This window comes from Galeopterus variegatus, unplaced genomic scaffold (genome assembly GCF_000696425.1).
Source record: "Galeopterus variegatus unplaced genomic scaffold, G_variegatus-3.0.2 Scaffold5294, whole genome shotgun sequence".
NCBI classification, from domain to species: Eukaryota; Metazoa; Chordata; class Mammalia; order Dermoptera; family Cynocephalidae; genus Galeopterus; species Galeopterus variegatus.
The window spans coordinates 48028-67748 of record NW_007731405.1 but is presented as its reverse complement, the minus strand read 5'-3'; the positions used below and the strand labels follow the sequence as shown (position 1 = coordinate 67748).

General features: G+C 35.4%; 1 protein-coding gene across 1 annotated transcript in view; it reads right to left on the bottom strand.

Moving 5' to 3' along the window:
* Nucleotides 1-19721, bottom strand: part of TBC1D32 (TBC1 domain family, member 32) — a gene marked incomplete at its 3' end in the record, with an annotated part of 152179 nt that overhangs the window by 92790 nt on the left and 39668 nt on the right. The window contains exons 12-15 of the mRNA XM_008589203.1: nucleotides 19122-19264; nucleotides 14352-14479; nucleotides 11206-11407; nucleotides 10518-10600 (exon numbers count right to left, since the gene is read on the bottom strand). Of these exons, the coding sequence (XP_008587425.1) occupies nucleotides 10518-10600; nucleotides 11206-11407; nucleotides 14352-14479; nucleotides 19122-19264 (556 nt within the window). The remainder of the gene's footprint in view (nucleotides 1-10517; nucleotides 10601-11205; nucleotides 11408-14351; nucleotides 14480-19121; nucleotides 19265-19721) is intronic.

The window sequence follows — 19721 nt, the reverse complement described above, 5'->3', positions numbered from 1 at the left end:
AATTCACTCACACACAAAAAATAACCGGGGGAGGGGGGGAAGAAGATATAACAACTACAATCCTTTGAAGTTGTTACAACAAGCAAACGGAAAGGACATTGTTGGGTGGGAGGGGGGAGAGGGAGGAGGGAGGGAGGTTTCGGTGATGGCCCATAATAATCAACCACATTGTATATCGACAAAATTAAAAAAAAGGAGTGTCAGAAGAAGAGAATGGATGGAATCAGTGAAAAGCATTGTACTCCACAAATATACGTAATTATTGTTTATTAAAACTTTTTAAAAGATAATACTGAGCATTTTATAGAACTGAGAAAAGACACCATGTCAGTCTATAGACTAAAAGATCATTCAAAGTACCAAGCAGGATAAACTTAAATCACACAGAAATAGCAAACATTAAAAAAAAAAAAAAAAATTAAGGCTGTCAGAGAAAAGGCCTATAAAAAAAGGTGATTACACTGACAGTAGCTTTATCAGTTATCACCTATTCCAGAAGAAAATGGAATAATAATTTCAAATACTGAGATGAGAAATAATTATCTATTTAACATTTATACCCAAATAAACTACCATTTAATAGTGAGAATGTGTATGTGTTGGGACAGGGAGCAAGAGCATCTGCATAGTTTGGAGGAAGAATAGACATTTTCAGACATAAAAAGATAGGAACAATTTACACTCTCAAAACTTAATTCTAGAATAATTAAAAGATAACTATGTTTGTAAAACTAAAAGTACACTTCCCTATGAGGAAAAAAAAAAAAAAAAAAGGAAGTTCATCAGAAAGAACAGACCATAAGTTTCAATGATGGAATAAAAATATACTAAACATGTCACCAAATTTAATATTTGACTGTGCAAAGAAATAAATTAGGTGATTAAAAAACATAAAACCAAAGTCTAGATAACTATAACAAAATTGAGAATTATGGAGAGTTTAGAGAATCAATGACTAGTCAAAGTGTACTGAAACCCATGTTGTATTTCAAAACATTATACAAATATTTAATTACTTTATCCTTTCTTTAAAAATAGATATAGTTAAATAAGTACATTAACATCTTAAAGATAACTACTTTTAAAAAGACAGAAATACAACTTATAAATTCAAAAGCAGCAGAGAGGGAAAAAATAGAAATAAAGGAAAATTCATGGACATACGGAGGAAAAAAGCAAAGAAAATAGAACATAAACAGAAAATACAAAATAAGAGAAAAATTAGCCCAATATATCAGTATCATAAAAGTGTAAAAAACATACTCACATATTTTTAAAAAATAAAAATTTAGAGATTGGATAAAAATACAAAATCTACTACTCAGAATTACAAAAAGTAAAAGGATGGGGTGGGGGAACAAAACCTTGTGTAACAGATAATACTGATTGGCTGATTGGCTGACCCACCCCTATCTACAAACCCTTTTTCACCAACTTCCACCAGCCAGAGGTGGCCATATGACAAATCCAATAGGATGTTCACAAAAAAAAATGTAAGAAGCAGGAAGTGATGCAGGAGCCGCCAGGCCTTCCCCAACCCTGCCCAGTCCAAGCACTGTGGGAGGCCAACAGCATAAAGCAGCTGGCGAACCAGACCATAGGCCGCCCAAAAATACCGAGCTACTTATTTTAAAAATGAAGAGAAAAAAAGGAAAACTGCTGATATCCAGATCTTGGCAATGGCTTCATGGGTGTAGGATGGGATGAAGGAAAAGGGAGCCAAAGACTCACACCCTCGATTCTGACTTGAGCAGACAGAGATGCCTCTGTAAGCTGACTTACACCAAGAACTCCAGCAAAATATCCTGAGAGGGACAGAGAAACAACCTATTACCCAGCAATGACAGAAACCATCCTTGCAACTCCACCAAAAGAGAGAAACAGAAAAACATCTGCCCATTTGCAGCATTAGAGTTTATCTAGAGACTTTATGGGAGAAATTGCAACTTTCAAATTCTCTCTCTTTTTTTCCAAGTCATTTGAACCAAAGTAAGTACAATCTATTTAATAGAGGAATTAACCACTTTAAGAAAAGTAAAATGGCCTAAAAGTTTTATTTATAAAAGACAAGTGTTTTATGTCAAAATATCTCATCTAAATGTCCCTCTTGGAAATGTGCTTTTTGTGATTATAGTGAAAGCTATTCAAGGCTCTGGAAAAACTCAACATCGCAAGATCACATGGAAAATAATATTGTGGGTTAGAAAGTTGGGCAGATGAATATTAAAGCAAAGAAAGACATATTTCTTATCCTGTTCCTTTCATCTCCAACCTGAATGGGTCAGAGCCTCTATGCAAAACAGATGGGGGAATATGGCAAATGCAAATGGTTACCTAATAAAACGACTTGTTAAGCTTGAGATGTAGGACTGAGGAAAAGAAATGAAGAACAGAGAAAAAAGAAAGACTGTCTGTTCTAAAGATGTGCTACTCAAACTGTGGGCATGACTATTTGTCAACACTATGTAACTATTTTAAGAACAAAATTTGAGAGTAGCATTTAGAAACTTTTTAAAAAAATTTATTTTATTTATTGAATCAAAATTGATTACACATATTTTTGGGGTTCAACATTGAGATATGTTATTCAAATCAATATTGCTAGCATATATATTCTTACAAATCATAATTATTCTTTATGCCCCTCGTCCAATCTCTCCTCTTCCCCCACTCCTCCCCACCTCCATCCCCAATTACACTAGATTTCTTCTGTCCTTCTGAAAGAATAATGGTTACTCTGTTAATTCGTTGCCTAGATGATCTGTCCAATGTTGAGAGTCGTGATCAGGTCGCCCAATATTATCATAGAGCAGATGCTTCTTCTGTCACTCTGAAATGGGCTTTGTGGAGAGAGACATCCTCTTCTTTATCTCTGCTGGTGACTCCCCTGTGTGAATGCACTCTAATGATTGGAGGACCATCTGCGTGGTGGTTGTGGTGTCTAGCTGCTTTCACGGCCGCCATGGTTACTGTGGTAGCTGTGGTGGGACACCCACAAGGAGGTGATGTTTTTGGCATTCTTCTTTGCACTAACAGTGTACTTGGCTGTGGGGTGTGTCTGGTCCCCTTCTCCAAGCTTCGGGTCCCTGGCCAGGCCCCAAGGTGCTGGCATGGTGTGCCTGGTTTTCGGAGGAAAATCCGGTCCCCTTCTCCATGCCCCAGGTCACCAGGCGGGCTTTGAGGCACTGGCACAATGTACCTGGTGGTGGGAGGGTGATCCAGTCCCTTTCTCCATGCCCTGGGTCCCAGGTGGGCCCCAAGGCTCTGGCGCAGTGTGCCTGGATGTGGGAGTGGGGTCCAGTCCCCAGCTCCAAGGCTACAGTTCCCAGGCAGGCCCCAAGGTGCTGGTATTGTGTCTGGGCCAGAACTAATTTTTTGTCCTTTGCTTACTTCTAAAATGGGGTAACTTCCTGTGGGAACCAGTACTTGAGCTGTGTGGTTAAGTTAAATTGCTGCTTTGCTGCCTTTTCCCTAGGGAAGGCTTTTTGTGAAGTTCAGGGTTTAATGGTTGACCTTATAGGTACTTCTGGCTCTCCAGTGACCCAGTGAATCTGTGTTTTGTAGAATCTCTGATCTGGGACTGAGTTTTTTCATCAAACTGCATCCCATGCAATTCTGCATTCCCAACCAGTATCCTCTGAGTGGTCCTGTGCTGATTGGGGGTGAATCAACTATCCTCACTGTGCCCCAGTGTCCTCCAGGTAGGCCGGTCTCCCATGCCCCAAACACTTTCCATTGGACAGGCCCTGCACCGGTCCCTTGTGATGACTCACCAGACTGTGAATGGCTTCTTTTCAGTTGTTCTGGCTCCCTGCTCCTGCGTGGGCCCATGGGAACCCTATTAGTGGTCTTGCTGTCCTGGGGGCAGCCAAGGCCCTCTTCTCCCCTGCCGCCTCCAAGTAACTCCATTTGAAGGGCACAGCTGCAGCCTCTGCCATCTCCTGCTCCATGCGCTCATCAGCTCGAGCTTTAAAGCGGCTACAGCTCAAAACACTCAGAGCAGTTTTTTCTTTCTCTCATCGTGGTTTCTCCAGCCTTCATGAACTCTGTAGGTCTCTCCTCCTCTTCCCCTGAGCCCCAGCAGCCCCAGCTTGGCTGATGTTGCATTTTTATAGCTGTAAATTGGTTGATTTGTGGGAGAGCATGATGCTGGAAACCGTCTATTTCACCATCTTGGCCGGAACCAGCATTTAGAAACTTTTATTACAATTTTTTTTTTCTTTTGGCCCTGGCTAGCACAGGGATCCAAACCCATGACCTTGGTGTTATCAGCACTGCACTCTAACCAAGTGAGTTAACTGGCAAGGCTTTATTGCAATTTAACACAAGAATTTTTTGTCTGTTCAATCTACTAATGAATAATTTAGGATGGTAAGAAAAAAAAATCTAATGGGAAGAATTTCCTTTTCTAAATAAAGGACAAAGTATCATGAAAAGAAGGCATTTGGTTCTACCACCTTCACTCTTAGAAAGCAGCTGTGAAGTGTAGAGGATTGCCAGCTGTTGTGCAACCTTGAGGGCAAAAAGCACACATGATGATGACGGAGAACAACCAAAAAGGATACTGGGCCTGAAACAGCATTAATAAGCCCATGCATCATGCCTGGATAATCAACCATGACACTTACTGTTACATGAAGAAAATAAAGTTTTACTGAGTTATCTGCAACCAAATACATTCTGAACTAATTTACTATGCAAATACAAACTAAAGCAAAATGGATTTGGCAATAATAATATACAATATAAAACTTAAAGTGAAACAGTAATAAGATTAATAGAGAAATTATATAATAATAAAAGGAAAAAGTTATCAAGAAACAATAATGAACTTTTATGTTCCTAATAGCATAGAATGGAAATACATAAAACAAAAACCAGAATGACAAAGAGAAATGAATAAATCCAGTTTTATATAGCAAGAGATTATAGATCAATCAGACAAAACATTGGTAGAGATATCAAAAGTTTTAATAACAAAACTACACACACACACACGTATGTTTCCAATGAAGAATATTTAGCCTTTTCAAGCAAACTTTTTTTTTTCAACTGATCCTGTACTAGGTCACAAGGTAAATTTAACCAACCTAAAAGAACATATATTATACAATCCATATTCTCTGAAAAAAATATATACATGAGTCAATAGTAAAATAGTAAAAACGACTATGTTTGGAAACCAATAAATGCATTCCAAATATTTCATGGATTAAAGAGTAAAATAAAAGTACAAATTTCGAGAAATTTTTATAATAGCTTAATAATGAAATCGCTACCTATCAAAATGTATTAATTAGTGTGGCTGATATAGAGTGCTTCTCTCAACATCCATTTTCAATCCCCTTTTCACTTACTTTCCTCACTATAGAGGCAAGGGAGGAAGAGAAAAATGAAGGGTGGGAGAGAGAAAGGAAAAGAGAACATTAATAAGATCAAAACATAGTCTGCATAAACTAATGCAACAAATTGGTCTAGAAGGGGGAAGAGGCCAAAAAATACAAAAATTAAAAAACAGAGATACTTATAGTTGATGAACAATTGTTTTTAATCACACAAAAATACTTTGAACAGTTTATTCCAAAAAAAGGTAATGCTATTTTTTAGAAAATACAATTGAAAGCCACTCAAGCAGAAAGAGAAAATCTGAATGAGACATTAGGCACTAAAGAATAAGAATCAACAACAAAAAAAAGCTATACAACTCCTCCCAAATAAAACACAGGCAAAAAACTTGCAAGTTGTATCAACACACACTGAGAATCCCAAATCAAATAATCCAAAATCCAAAATGCTTCAAAATCTAAAAGATTTTAACGGCCAACATTTCGTTCAAAGGAAATACTGAGTGGATCATTTCAGATTTGGGATACTCAACTGGTATAATGCAAACATTCCAAACTCCAAAAAGAATCTGAAAAAAAAATCTGAAATCTTAAATGCTAGTCCCAAGCATTTCAGATAAGGAATACTCAACCTGTATACGATATGCAAAAGTACAAATAATTATGGAATATAAAAGAGTTGCCATGCTTTAGTATATCTTTTCTGCTAGTATCTGTTTAATTCTCCTTCGAATTATAGTAAAGACACTGAGATTTTTCAAGATAGTAGAAAGACTCAAGCCATTGAATTTTATTTATTGCGCTATTCCTTTGGGGTAAGGGCAGTGGCAAGGATCCCACTGCTTTGTTAGCTTATAAGAACTTCATTCTTTGAATGGCTAGATATTATTGAGGGTTAAACACTCTCATGAAAATTAAGTTTCTAGTGTTTAATTTCTTTGGGATTATGGGATGAATTCTGCAGGTCAAAGATCTCCTGTTACTTCACTGGCTAATTTGAGCAAAGGCCTCTTGATGACTGGTTGGGGTAGGTTTGGCATTTTTGTTTTTCTTTGTGATTACTTTCCTCTCTATGAAATGGTCTCACAATGCTTGTAGTCACTAATATCAACCAAACCAGCCTTGTAGAAATTTGGGGTTTCGAGTCAATGTCTACATTTAAAGGATATCAATTGCCTATGATGAATATACAACAGCTTCTGTCTTTTCTGTAGTACTGTAAACACCTCTAAGTGGGAGGATGAAGGGGGAACCTTCAAAATATGTTATAAGAAAATATAAGATGAAAATGCTTAATATTTGGTCTCTCAGAGGCACAAAAATACTGATTAATTAATTTTAGCAAATTACTCTTAATTTTACTTTTATCATTTCAGTCTTAATCTTACTGCCAGTGCCATTTACAAATTAGAACCTTGGGGTAGAAGTCTCATTCATTAATCCATCCATTCACTTATTCAACGAACAGTTAAAAGATGCCTGCTATGTGCTGGTATTGGCTAGTCTAGTTAACTGTTCCACATTCAAGTTTTATCAAACAAGGAACAAATAATGCCTATCTCATACCAACTATTTCAATTAAAGCAAAAGCAAAAAAAAAAAAAAGATACGTAACTCTTCCTATGAGGTAAATTTAATTTTGATGGCAAATGAAATCAATAGTTCTGACTCTATCTTACCAAGAACTTTATTAAATCTTTTGTTTCTCTAAAACACTAATATCAGATGTTTGGGAATCCCCTCACCCTGGCATCAAGTTTGCATGTGTAGCATATCCCGCAGTTTAACACTGCTTACCTCTCTCCACCTAATCACCTAGTCTTCCCTCCCTATGGAAAAAGGAATTTGGGAAATTTGGAGGATGATGTAAACATGCTTGACTTAGCAATGCCTCTCTTCCAGCTACCTGTAGGAAGTACACATTCTACTCAGCTCTACTATGTAGTTAAGTTTGATGGTGTAAGTTCTGCCTCTGAGGGAAGCCTATGGCTTCCCGCTGCCAATGGTGACTTGATCAAATCTGACAATTCTCGAGATCAATATTAGGAAGCCTATGCTACTCAGTGTTTTGATTTTCTTGACTTCTTTATCTCTGACAATTGCTTCAGAACTCAGAAGGGAATGAGAGGGGTATAACTTACCAGCTATTTCACACTCTAACATCAAAATCTAAAAATATTACTGACAGTGAGGCTTCTGGTCAAGATGGCAGAATAGACAGTCACCAGCATCACTCTCCCCCACAAATCAACCAATTTACAACTATTAAAAAGCAATGACAGCCAAGCTGGGGCCACTACAGCTCAGGTGAAGAGGAGGAGAAACCTATGGAGTGGATGAATGCAGGAGAAGCCATGCTGAGAGAAAGAAAGAACTGCTCCAACCATTTTGAGCCCCTGCCACTTCAAGGCTAGAGCTGGTGAGCACATGGAGCAGGAACTGACAAAAGCTGAAGCTGTGCCCTTCAGATGAAGTTTCTTGGAGGCAGCAGGGGAGAAGAGGGTCCTGGTGGCCCCCAGGCCAGCAAGACTACTAACAGGGTTCCTGTCGACCCACATAGGAATAAGGAGCCAGAACAACTGTAAAAAAAGGAGCAACTTAGGGGCCGGTAAGTCAACACAAGGGACCAGAGCACAGCCTGCCCCATGGGAAGTGTTTGGAGTGAGGGTACTGGGGGAGACAGGCCCACCTGGAGAACACTGGGGCATATCAGGGACAGCTGATCTGCCTTCCAATCAGCATAGGATCACTCAGTGGAAACTGGTCAGGAATACAGAACTGCAGGGAGTACAGTTTTCTGAAAAGACTCAGGCCCAGACAAGAGTTTCTATACAACCCAGGTGTACCAGATCTCAAGAGACCAGGAAATACCTATAAACTCAACCAATAAAATCTGAGCTGCACAAAAAGCCCAGCCCAGGGAATCAGCAGCAAAGCAACAACTTAGCTCAACCACAGAGCTAAAGTGCTGGTCCTCACAGGAAGTTCCCCCATTTTAGAAGTAAGCAAAGAACAACAAATTAGTTCCAGTGCAGAGTTTAAGTGCTCACAGTGTTTCTAAGTGCTAGAAACAACAAATAATCCAACACAGAACTGGAAGAAAAAACAAAATATCCACAGACTAGAGGCAAAGTTTCATAGTAACTAGTAAAGGTCTCACATCACCAAAAAACACAAATAAAACCTAGAAGGACTAGAAATCCCCTGGGCTCTAAGCCAGGAGAGAGGAGGGTTGGGGGCCTCAGCCATGCCCACCAACACCCTCAACCAGCCCAGCAATGATCACTGAGCCGCCACAAGAAGTGCCCAGGCTCTCCCGAGCCAGGGCAATGGGGGGTCTTGAGACTCAGCCACACACCCCTGACACCCACAACCAGCCCAGTGATGACCACTGAATCACCACAGGAAGAGCCTCGGGCTCTCCCAAGCCAGGGCAGTGGGGAGCCGAGGGCCTGGGCCATGCCCCTCTGACACCCACAACCAGCCCAGCAATGACCAAGATACAACTGGAAGCACCCTGGTCTCCCCTGCAGGAATGAGGGGGATGCCACAGGCCTCAACCCCACCCCTCCTCCTTCCTCCTTCTCCCACCCTATTTCCTTCTTCCTTCCCCTCTCCCCATCTTCCAAAACTGCTCCACAACAACATCATAGAATATAAAAAAATAATATTAATAAATAAAATTTTAAAAAATAAAATAAACATATTACTGACAGTAAAATATGTTAAATATATTAATCATGTACCCTCTCATCTCTAGCCTATTGACCATACTATTTCTTCCTCCTGAAATAATATCCCCCCCCATTTTTTCCCACAGTTAATATCCATATTTTCTTTATGCCTTAGTTTGACAATAATTTCTGGGAAGACTTTCCCCACAAGTTGGCTCCCAATGGACCCTGTATAACCTTTATCATATAAATTTAGCACACTATATTGCCATGCTGTATTTATTTATTTGTATTCTATACTACATAGTATGTTCTCTAAGGTCTATACATATTCTCAGAACTCAGCAGAGCATCTGCTCCAATAAATAACTGAACGTATGAGTAGAAAATGAATGCATGAATGAAAATGAAAATAAAAAAGTGACGAATCATAGCAGAGGATTTCAAACTAAAGAAAACAGTCTTTAAATTTACCTTAAAAATAAACTACAGAAATGTTTTTTCTCACCCCCTCGATGCAAAGAAAAAATAGCAGTTGATTTAAGTTTGTGACAACTATATTAGAAAAACAATTACAGTAAACTTTTAGAGAATTAACTTTTTTGAATCATTACACTGTTAAAGAAATGCAAAAGGTTTTTGCTTGACTTACTATTTTTTAAGTTAAACTATATCTACCTAAAGAATACAAAAAAAAACAATTTTGGCATTTCTTTAATGAAGATTATCTCTTAAAGTACTCCCTAATTATTATCTTTTTAAACTGTGTCAACACTCAGTTATAAAACAGGAAGAGAATCCAGGAACATGTCACCAGACCTTAACTTAAAATATAAATATTTTCTGGGATGGCCAATTAGCTCAGTTAGAGCTCAGTGGTGATAACACCAAGATCAAAGGTTCAGATATCTAGACTAACTAATCTAGCTGCCAAAAAAACAACAAAAAAAACCCACAAATAAAAACAAAAAATATTTTCCCCGTTAATCTGACTCCATATCCTATGGATATTTTTAAAGAAACATGAAGCCATCTAAATTAAAATTTGACATAGTGCTGATTTAAATAATTTTGCAATGCCAAAACCTAATTAAAATGTACTCCCACATTTTGAAATATCATATTTTAAATACAAATGGACTTCACTGGCATTTGAAACATTTTACTTCTACATACCTCTCCAGTTAGCTTTCCAATTTTTATATTTGGTAACTCTCCAGATTTTCTGGAAACACTACAATATGTCAAGTTTCCTAATCCAAAATGTAAATACAGGATAAAGCAAGTATAGTATAATAAATATTGCTAGATTTCTTTTTAAAGATTACATGTATCATATGATCGCTAAAGTTCCTCTAAACTAATTTTCCTTCAACCTATATGTATACATTTACCTCCCTGTAAAATATTTTTGCTATAATATTCTATTATGCCTAAATAATTTTTAAATTATTTCAGCAAATGTAATAAACAAATGACTTTAATAAATTGTACTTACATGTTTTGGGATTTCTGGCTTACTGAAGAAACAGAATCAGAACCCTCTACTGGAGTAGGAATACTTTCTGATGGCAAACTTGTCTAAGAAATAACAGATTAATTTACATTATTCTTTTTCTTACTGATAGCACTACTTATAAGATCTCTTTATTGCATCTTCATTTTTTGATCCTTAACATAATTAAAATCAAAATTAAGATACCTTCAAAATTTAAATTATTTGGTTGTTAATTAAATATCATGTAAAGTAATTCGTAAGTAAGCCATACAAAATGGGGAAGGGGAGACTTAGTAGTCCCCTGATATATACTATAAATTGGCTATTTCTACATTATGAATTCCAGTATCCATAACAGAAATCCAGCTGTCTCTGAAAATTGCTCAGAAATAACTCCCAAAGAGGAATGTTAGTCTGTGCAAGAAAAACTTATCGAAGGCCTGTCCTACCAGAAGAAAAAGCTTTGCAGTACCCAGGTAAACCTTAGAACTTTGTCCCACTGGGAAAGGAGGCACTGAAGTTATCCTGTGCCAAATTAGAAGTATATGTCCCTTAGAGTACTATGATGCTAATAAAGAAGCCATATTTGTCGCAGTAAAATATTTTATCCACAGTACAATGCTACAATGGTGCTTACATTTGAAATAAAGATTTGCAGGAAGGAAAAAGGAAATTTGAAAATATTTACCTTCTTCCACGCCTTTGCTAGAGATTCATGCAAACTATAAGGAATTAACACCTGCAAGCCTTCACAAGTACCATATATTTGGCGACACACAGAAATAAAAGCTCCTTTAACCACAGGCAACATTTCTGATCCAGAAAAAATAGAAATTTCTTCATCAAGAAGTTTTTTCGAAAACTGTGCAATTATATGAGCACCTGTAGGACTAAAAGATGATACCTTAAAGTGATTCCGAGGTCTTATAATATTGACTTCATAAAGCACTACCAAAAAGGCTAGCATTGTCACACAAACTCTTCATTTTGCTTGGCTCCCTTTTAGTCTCCTCTAGCTTTTCTCAGACATTTCAATATTCCTTTCCCACCCATGTGCAGATGAAAGCAATTTCAGTGGAATGGTGAAAAGACTATACAGATAGAAAAAAAAGCAATTAAACTATATACTTAAGAGGTTAAAGATGCCATGAAGCCATGGCCATTTATGGGAGTATTCTCAATTCTGTAGCAAAAACATAACTCCAAATTCTTCATCCACTTTTTGAAATGCTCCCCATCACACTGACTGGACTTAGTTCCTCCATCTCAAAGGCTGAGACACTTTTAATAGTAATAATAGATAAGTAAGAATAAAAATAGATAAGTAAGAATTTCACAAATGCTTACAATGTACCAGGCACTGTTCTAAGAATTTTAAATGTATAAATTCATTTAAATCTTACAATAATCCTATAAAGTAGATATATTACTATTTAATTTTTACAAATAAGGAAATACAGATAAAGTTTACAGAAGTTAAGTAACTTGCACAACCTAACTATTAAGAGGTGAAGCCAAGACTCAAACCTAGGCTGTCTGACTCCGGAGCAGCACACTTTTAATTACTTTTTCTAGTTTTATATTTCTTTCTCTTTTAGTAAACAAATTAATAATAATAATAATAATAAACAGTAAGTACAGTTGACCCTTAAACAACACAGGCTGGAAGTGCATTGGTCCATATATATGCGGATTTATTTCAATAAATACACTGGGAAATTTGGAGATTTGCAACACTTTGAAAAAAACTCTCAGATGAGCCATATAGCTTGGAAACATCAAAAAAAAATTTTTTAAGTTAGGTATGTCATGAATGCCTAAAATATATGTAGATACTAGTCTATTTTATCATTTAATACCATAAAATACATCCAAATCCATAATAAAAAGTTAAAATTCATCACACTTACATACACACACACTGTAGACAATACATGGCACCATTCTCAGTCAAGAGAAATGTAAACAAACATAAAGATGGAGTATTAATCATAACTGCATAAAATTAACTGTAGTGCATACTGAACTACTGTAATAATTTTGTAGTCATCTGTTGCTATTGTAGTGAGCTCAAGTGTTGCAAGTATCCACTTGAAACACCTTGTGATGTTAATCATCTCTTCGTGAGCAGTTCACCTCTCCAATAAATTACATATTGCAGTAAAAAGTGACGTCATGTTTAGTGCAATACCATAAACAAATAACACCATGGGACTCATAGGAAGTGCCACTAGTGATGCTGGTAGTGCTCCCAAGAAGCAGAAAAGAGTCATGACATTACAAGAAAAAAGTTGAACTGCTTGATATGTACCACAGATTGAGATCGGCAGCTGCAGTTGCCCACCATGTCAAGATAAATGAATCCAATATAAGGAATACTGTTTAAAAAAAAAAAAAGGAAAGAAAAGAAAAATTTGTGAAAGCCTCATGTAGCTGTGCCAGCTACAGACCTCATGAATTTCTTTTTCACTTTATCTTTTCATTTTTGATGTATAGTGTTAGTAATATGTTTAACATCTACAGTGTTTTATATCATATAAGATAATAAGATAATATTAACTTTGGTACTTAAAAAGATGATTCATTTTGTAAACTGATGACATAAACTATGGTATTGACAAATACAGAACATTACTGATAAGTGTATTTTCTCTTCTTTATGATTTTCTTATCATTTTCTTTTCTCTAGCTTATTTTGTTGTAAGAATACTGCATATTATGCATATAACATACAAAATACATGTTAATCAACTCTTCATGTTATTGGTAAGGCTTCCAGTCAACAGTAGGCTATTAGTAAAGTTTTGGGGGGAGTCAAAAGTTAGACTCGCATTTTTGACTGCATGGGGGGTTGGTACCCCTAACTTCTGCGTTGCTTAAGAGTCAACTGTAATTCCTAACTTCTTATGAGGCCAGCATTCCAATAACACCAAAATGAGACTGACATTACAAAACCTAGAGACTGATATCTCATTAACATAGAGGCAAAAATCCTCAATAAATATTAGCAAATCAAACTTAATAATGTATAAGATTTATATACCATGACCAAGTGGGATTTATTCCAAGTATGTAAGGCTGGTTCAACATTCAAAAATCAATTAATGTAATCCATCACATCAATAGGCTAAAGAAAGAACATTTATTGAAGTGCTATTTATGGAGGCAAAATCTAGACACAACCTGATGTCCATTAATAGGGAAAATGTTTGAATAAATTATGGTATATAAATTATTTTTAAGAGCTGCATTAACAAAAAAGTATAATGCAGCTCTTAAAAATAATGTTTCATTATGCACTCATGTAGGAAAATGCTCATGATTACACACAAATACCAAATTGCAGGGTAATGAATATAGTACCATTTTTGTAAAGAGGAAATAAAAATATGTTTGCACATATATATGTATGTTTGTATTTTTGTCTGATGCAGTGCATCATTATAAGCACAAATTCCAGAAGCTTAAACTCCAAAAAGTTATTATTGGTTAAATGAGGAGATAGAACTAAGTGACAGCAGAGAAAGAAGAAGAAAAAAGTTAGCTTCTCCTTTGTACACTTTTGTTCGTTTAGACTTGAATCAATCATGTGTGGCTTTAGAAGTCTGCAAGAGAAAAGTCCAAGACAGCAGATAATGAGAGAGAGAAAAAAGGATGCCATCTAGAGTGAACGCTCCTATTCTTATTTTAAAAGGCCTTCTCTTGCCTACATAGTCCATAATCCTGGTTACTCCTTCAACCTTTTTAAAGATCATTTAATATGTTATTAGTGGCTGGTCGGGAAACCTAATTATACTTTATATAGTTATCCAGATTTGAAATGAAGGCACATACCTTTCTTCTTTGGAAGAGTTCATATTTTCTCCATAAAGAAGTAAAAGAAGTCCTTCTTCTACAGATGCAATTCTGGCTAAGATATCAGCTATATGAATTAAAGCTATTTCAGAGCAATCTGGAGCAGCCTATATATTAAAAAGATAACAAGACAAATCATAATTTTATGACATGCTAACAAATCACAGGCTAAAATTCAAGGGTGATACGAAGTCTAATAAAGTTACATTACCACCACAACAGAAAAATTTAGTGATTTGTTTGGCTGTGAAATAATATGCCCAAATTAAATGTGTCATTAGGTTATATTATTTTACTAGCACAGTTGATGAGGTAAATAAATACTGATTTTTTTCACCCAAACCAGTTATTGAAAATTGCTACTCCTGTTACAGTTTTATACATAATTCTAACTGAGGAATGCAGTAGCTCCTCTATTTCCACTTTGTCCTTTACTTTGTCATTGGCTTCCTGTATATCCAATATAGCTATATTATACATGGTATCTAACACACTACCCTTCGTTCTAAGGGAAACCTTCCCCTTGTACACCTGACTGAGTCATGAGTGTTCATCTGACTAGGGGCAGCCAATTCATGGGCTGGCCAATAGCCAATATGTTACCTAGTGAGACTGGACCAACCATATTTCCTTACTTTTGATTTAAAACAGAAGTACTAAAATACTTTTGCCAACACATAGCAAAATAACACATACCAAATACTGAAAACTGGTGAACCATGTTAATGCTGGAACCCAACTACAATAGTTACTGTTCCTTTTGGGGCTGCTTATTTACCTGTACCTGCATGGATGCTGGATGCAAGAGTACATATTCTGTATAATAAATTTGAAAATGTATATGTTGCAGCCCATCCATTCTAATAAATGTGGTGAGTTAGCTCAACTAATAATAAATCAGGTATATTCACCTAAAGAAGATGAAATCCTAATTATATTAAAGTCTATTACTTTTCATACAAAATATCTTTCTTAAAACAACTTCTCTACCTCAAATACTTTCCCTTTTTCACATATATATATATATATATTACAGTGTGTTTGTGTGTGTATGTATATGTATGCATGTGTTCTCTCATATATGAAGATACTTCAAAAAGCTCATGGAAAGATTCATATTATCTTTTAATTCTATTTTTCCACAAACTTTCAGAAGGATCCTCGTGTGTGTGTATTTATTCACTCATATATATACATACATACACATAAACACAATTTTTTTGGAACTTTCTGATCCTCATTTTAAGTATTTTTTGTTTAGAGTTCTGTCTTTTTTATTAGAGTAGGCTCATTAAAGGCATTAAACATGTCTTATTTGTTGTACCCAGCACAGAGCTAAAAATATAGTAGTGGCTTAATGGGTGATACTGGATGGCTTAAATTAGATACTGAATATCTACCAAGTGCCAGAGAGCTGGTCCCTACCCTCAGGAATAAATAATTCAAGCACAATATAAATACAATTACAGAAGTACATAACATGGGAACATAGAAAAAAAATCTAACTTTGCAAGGGAGAGTTGGGAGAAGATCTCAGAGAAGAACTCCAGTCTAAACAATAAAATATTTTTCATGTGGACCAAGTTTAAAACTTTCCAGGATGAAGGAAAAGTGTACAAACACAGTGAGATAATAATAACCTTGTTTAGAAAATGCAAATGGTCTGTTATAATTGGAATATATGGGAAAGAAAATAGAGAACAAAAACAGACAACTTGGTAAATGTCATATTAAAAATTCTGAAATTTATCCAGCAAGCAACAAGCAGTCAAGTAAGTGAGAGCCAATTCGGGAGTAGGCATAAAAGGGAGATGAAACCAGTAAAATCATTCACAGATATGAAAGGGTAAAAAACTTTTAGTCTATTGATAAGCTTCAAAAGTCAATATTGGAGTGTATGAGGTCAAACTGTCCTTGTTTGCTGACAACATGATCTTATATATAGAAAAACCTATGGACTCTACCAAAAAACTCTTGCAGCTGATTAACAATTTCAGTAATGTCGCAGGATACAAAATCAACACCCCAAAATCAATAGCATTTTTATACTCCAATAACAAACTAGCAGAAATGAAATCAAGAAATCAAGCCCGTTTATAATAGTTGCCAAAAAAATAAAATACCTAGGTATCAATTTAACCAAGGAGGTGAAAGACCTGTATAATGAAAACTACAAAACACTACTGAAAGAAATTAAACAGGACACAAAAAGGTGGAAAGACATACCATGCTCTTGTATGGGAAGAATTAACATTGTGAAAATGTCCATTCTACTCAAAGCAATCTACTGATTCATTGCAATCCCCATCAAAATACCAATGACATTCTTCACAGAAAAAAGAAAAAGCAATCCAAACATTCATATAGAACAACAAAAGACTCGGAATAGCCAAAGCAATACTAAGCAAAAATAAATAAATAAAGCCAAAAGTCTAACACTACTTGACTTCAAATTATGTTACAAAGCTATTATAACCAAAACAGCATGGTACTGGCTTAAAAACAGACACTTGAATAAATGGAATGGAATAGAAAACCTGGAAATCAACCCACATACTTACAGTCAACTGATCTTTGCCAAAGGTAGCAAGAACATACACTGGGGAAAAAATTGATTCTTCAAAAAATGTTGCTGGGAAAATTGAACATCCACATGCAGAAAAATGAAACTGGACCTGTATCTCTGATCATATACCAAAATCAACTCAAAATGGATTAAAGACTTAAATATAAGACCTGAAACTATAAAATTACTAAAGGAAAATATAGGGGAAACACTCCAGGTAATAGGACTGCACAAAGACTTTATGAATAAGACCCCAAAAACATAAGCAACAAAAGAAAAATAAATAAGTGGGATTATATGAGACCAAAAAGCTTTTGCACAGCAAAGGAAACAGTCAACAGAGCAGAAAGACAACCTACAGAATGGAAGAAAATATCTGCAAACCATACATCTGATAAGGGATTAATATCCAGAATATACAAAGAACTCAAACAATTATACAGCAAAAAACCAAGTAAACCAATTAAAAAATGGGCAAAGGAGATGAATAGACATTTTTCAAAGGAAGACATACAAATGGCCAACAGGTAGAGGAAAAAAGTGCTCAACATCACTACAACATCAGAGAAATGCAAATCAAAACCACATTGAGATATCTCACCCAATTAGACTTGATTAAATTGATATCCAGGTATTTTATTTTTTTGGTGACTACTGTAAATGGGCTTGCTTTCTTGATTTCATTTCCTGCTTGTTTGTTATTGGAATATAAAAATGCAATTGATTTTGGGATGTTGATTTTGTCTTAAAATTAGTATTTAAAAGACTGAGTATAAAAATGCTATTGATTTTTGGGTGTTGATTTTGTATTAAAAGGCCATTATTAAAAGACCAAGAATAACAAATGCTGGCGAGGATGCGGGGAAAGGGGAACTCTTCTACATTGTCAGTGGGACTGTAAACTAGCCAGCCATTATGGAAAACAGCATGGAGTTTTCTCAAGCAACTACAGATACAGCTACCATATAATCCAGCAATCCCATTGCTGGGTATATATCCAGAGGAATGGAAATCATCATGTCAAAGGGATACCTGCACTCCCATGTTCATTGCAGCTCTATTTACAAAAGCCAAAATATGGAACCAACCTAAGTATCCATCGATGGATGACTGGATAAGAAAATGTGGTATACATACAAAATGGAATACTACTCAGCCATAAAAAAAGAATGAAATTGCCATTTGTAGCAACATGGATGAGTCTGGAGCAAATTATGTTAAGTGAAATAAGCCAGACAAAGAAACAGAAATACAACATGTTCTCACTCATAACTGGCTGCTAGGAAGGAAAGAAGGAGGAAGGAATGAAGGAAAGAGAAAAGACCGCAACAATAAGTTGAACTTTCAGAAGGAGAGAAGAAACCTAAGGATACTAGAGATGGTGGGGAAGGAGGGAGGGAGGGAGGGAGTTTGGGAAGTGATAGATCAGGCAAAGGGCATAAAGAAATATCACAATTTGTAAGAATGAATATGCTAATAATAAATAAATTATTTTTTTAAAAAGTCATTGCACAGAAGCTTAAGCCATAGAAGTAGAGGGATATATCGGACAGATAGCAGGACCAATTAACGGTGCCAACTCTGCCACTTGTTAAATGTTTGAGCTTGAGTAAGTTACTTCTTTCAGCCAGCCTCTGTTGTGATGATTAAATTATGTAATATAAGGAAATATGTGTGCAAACTATAAAGAGGCATACACAGGTTCATAAGTAGGATTGCATATAAGCTGTCTAAATTTCTAAATTTCTAAAGTAATACTAGGTCTTAATATAAAAAAGACTTGACTCTTCAGGAATATAATCATATTTCAAAAGGCTATAAAATTGCCATTAAAACAAATAACAAGACATTCACAAGATTTATTAGATTTGCAAGGCACATAACTTAATAGAATAACTTTTCCAAATTCTTCACATCAGCAAATCTAAGCCTGACTAGAAAAAAAAAAATCAAGATGTTATATGTACTTCCCCCCCACACTGTCATAACTAATAAATTAACCAACTGTATAAACTATGATTCAAACAATAAATAAAAAACTGTTATTAGCACAAAATATATTCATATATGGAAAGATGGCATAATAAAATATTTCAAAGATACTAAATTGAGAAATAAAGTCTCATTGAATATTCAACAATATCCAGTTAAAAGACTTTTTCTCTTTAGTAAATAATACCAACCTCAGTTCCTTTCATCAAATTATGAATAGGCTGAAGAAGTGATTCTATTATAGTGTTGTTATATAAGCATTCAGTTGTACATTCTTTTTGGTCACAGAGTATCCAAAGAACTTCAGTCACCATACTTGCAGGAGAATAATTCTCTGACAAACAAAAAATATTTTCAAAAATCAAAACTTAAAACAGCAAATACTTAGTATTCCAAGATTAGAGGAAAAAAAAAAAAAACTTCATGTTTTTCAGTAAAATGCCTTTTATGGCTGTTGACTGGCTTACAAAAATGTTTTAAAATATTTTCATTTAAAGATACCATACATTTTCCTTTGAATATCAATAGACATTTCCAAAGTAAAGCACTTACTAACAAAACACCCCAATAATTCATACACTCATAGTGTTCTAAAACTGGGAAGAACCCTAGAAATGCTGGCACATATTCTAAAAGGAACTCAAGTGAATCAAACAAAAAAATGGTTTGGGCCATATGTTAGTACTATAATACATCCACCTAAAGCTAGTGCTATAATAGTCTATTAAGAAGCTATTTGTGTGTTAGCTATTATTCCAAAAAGTTCAATATCAGACTTAATTCAATAGTTC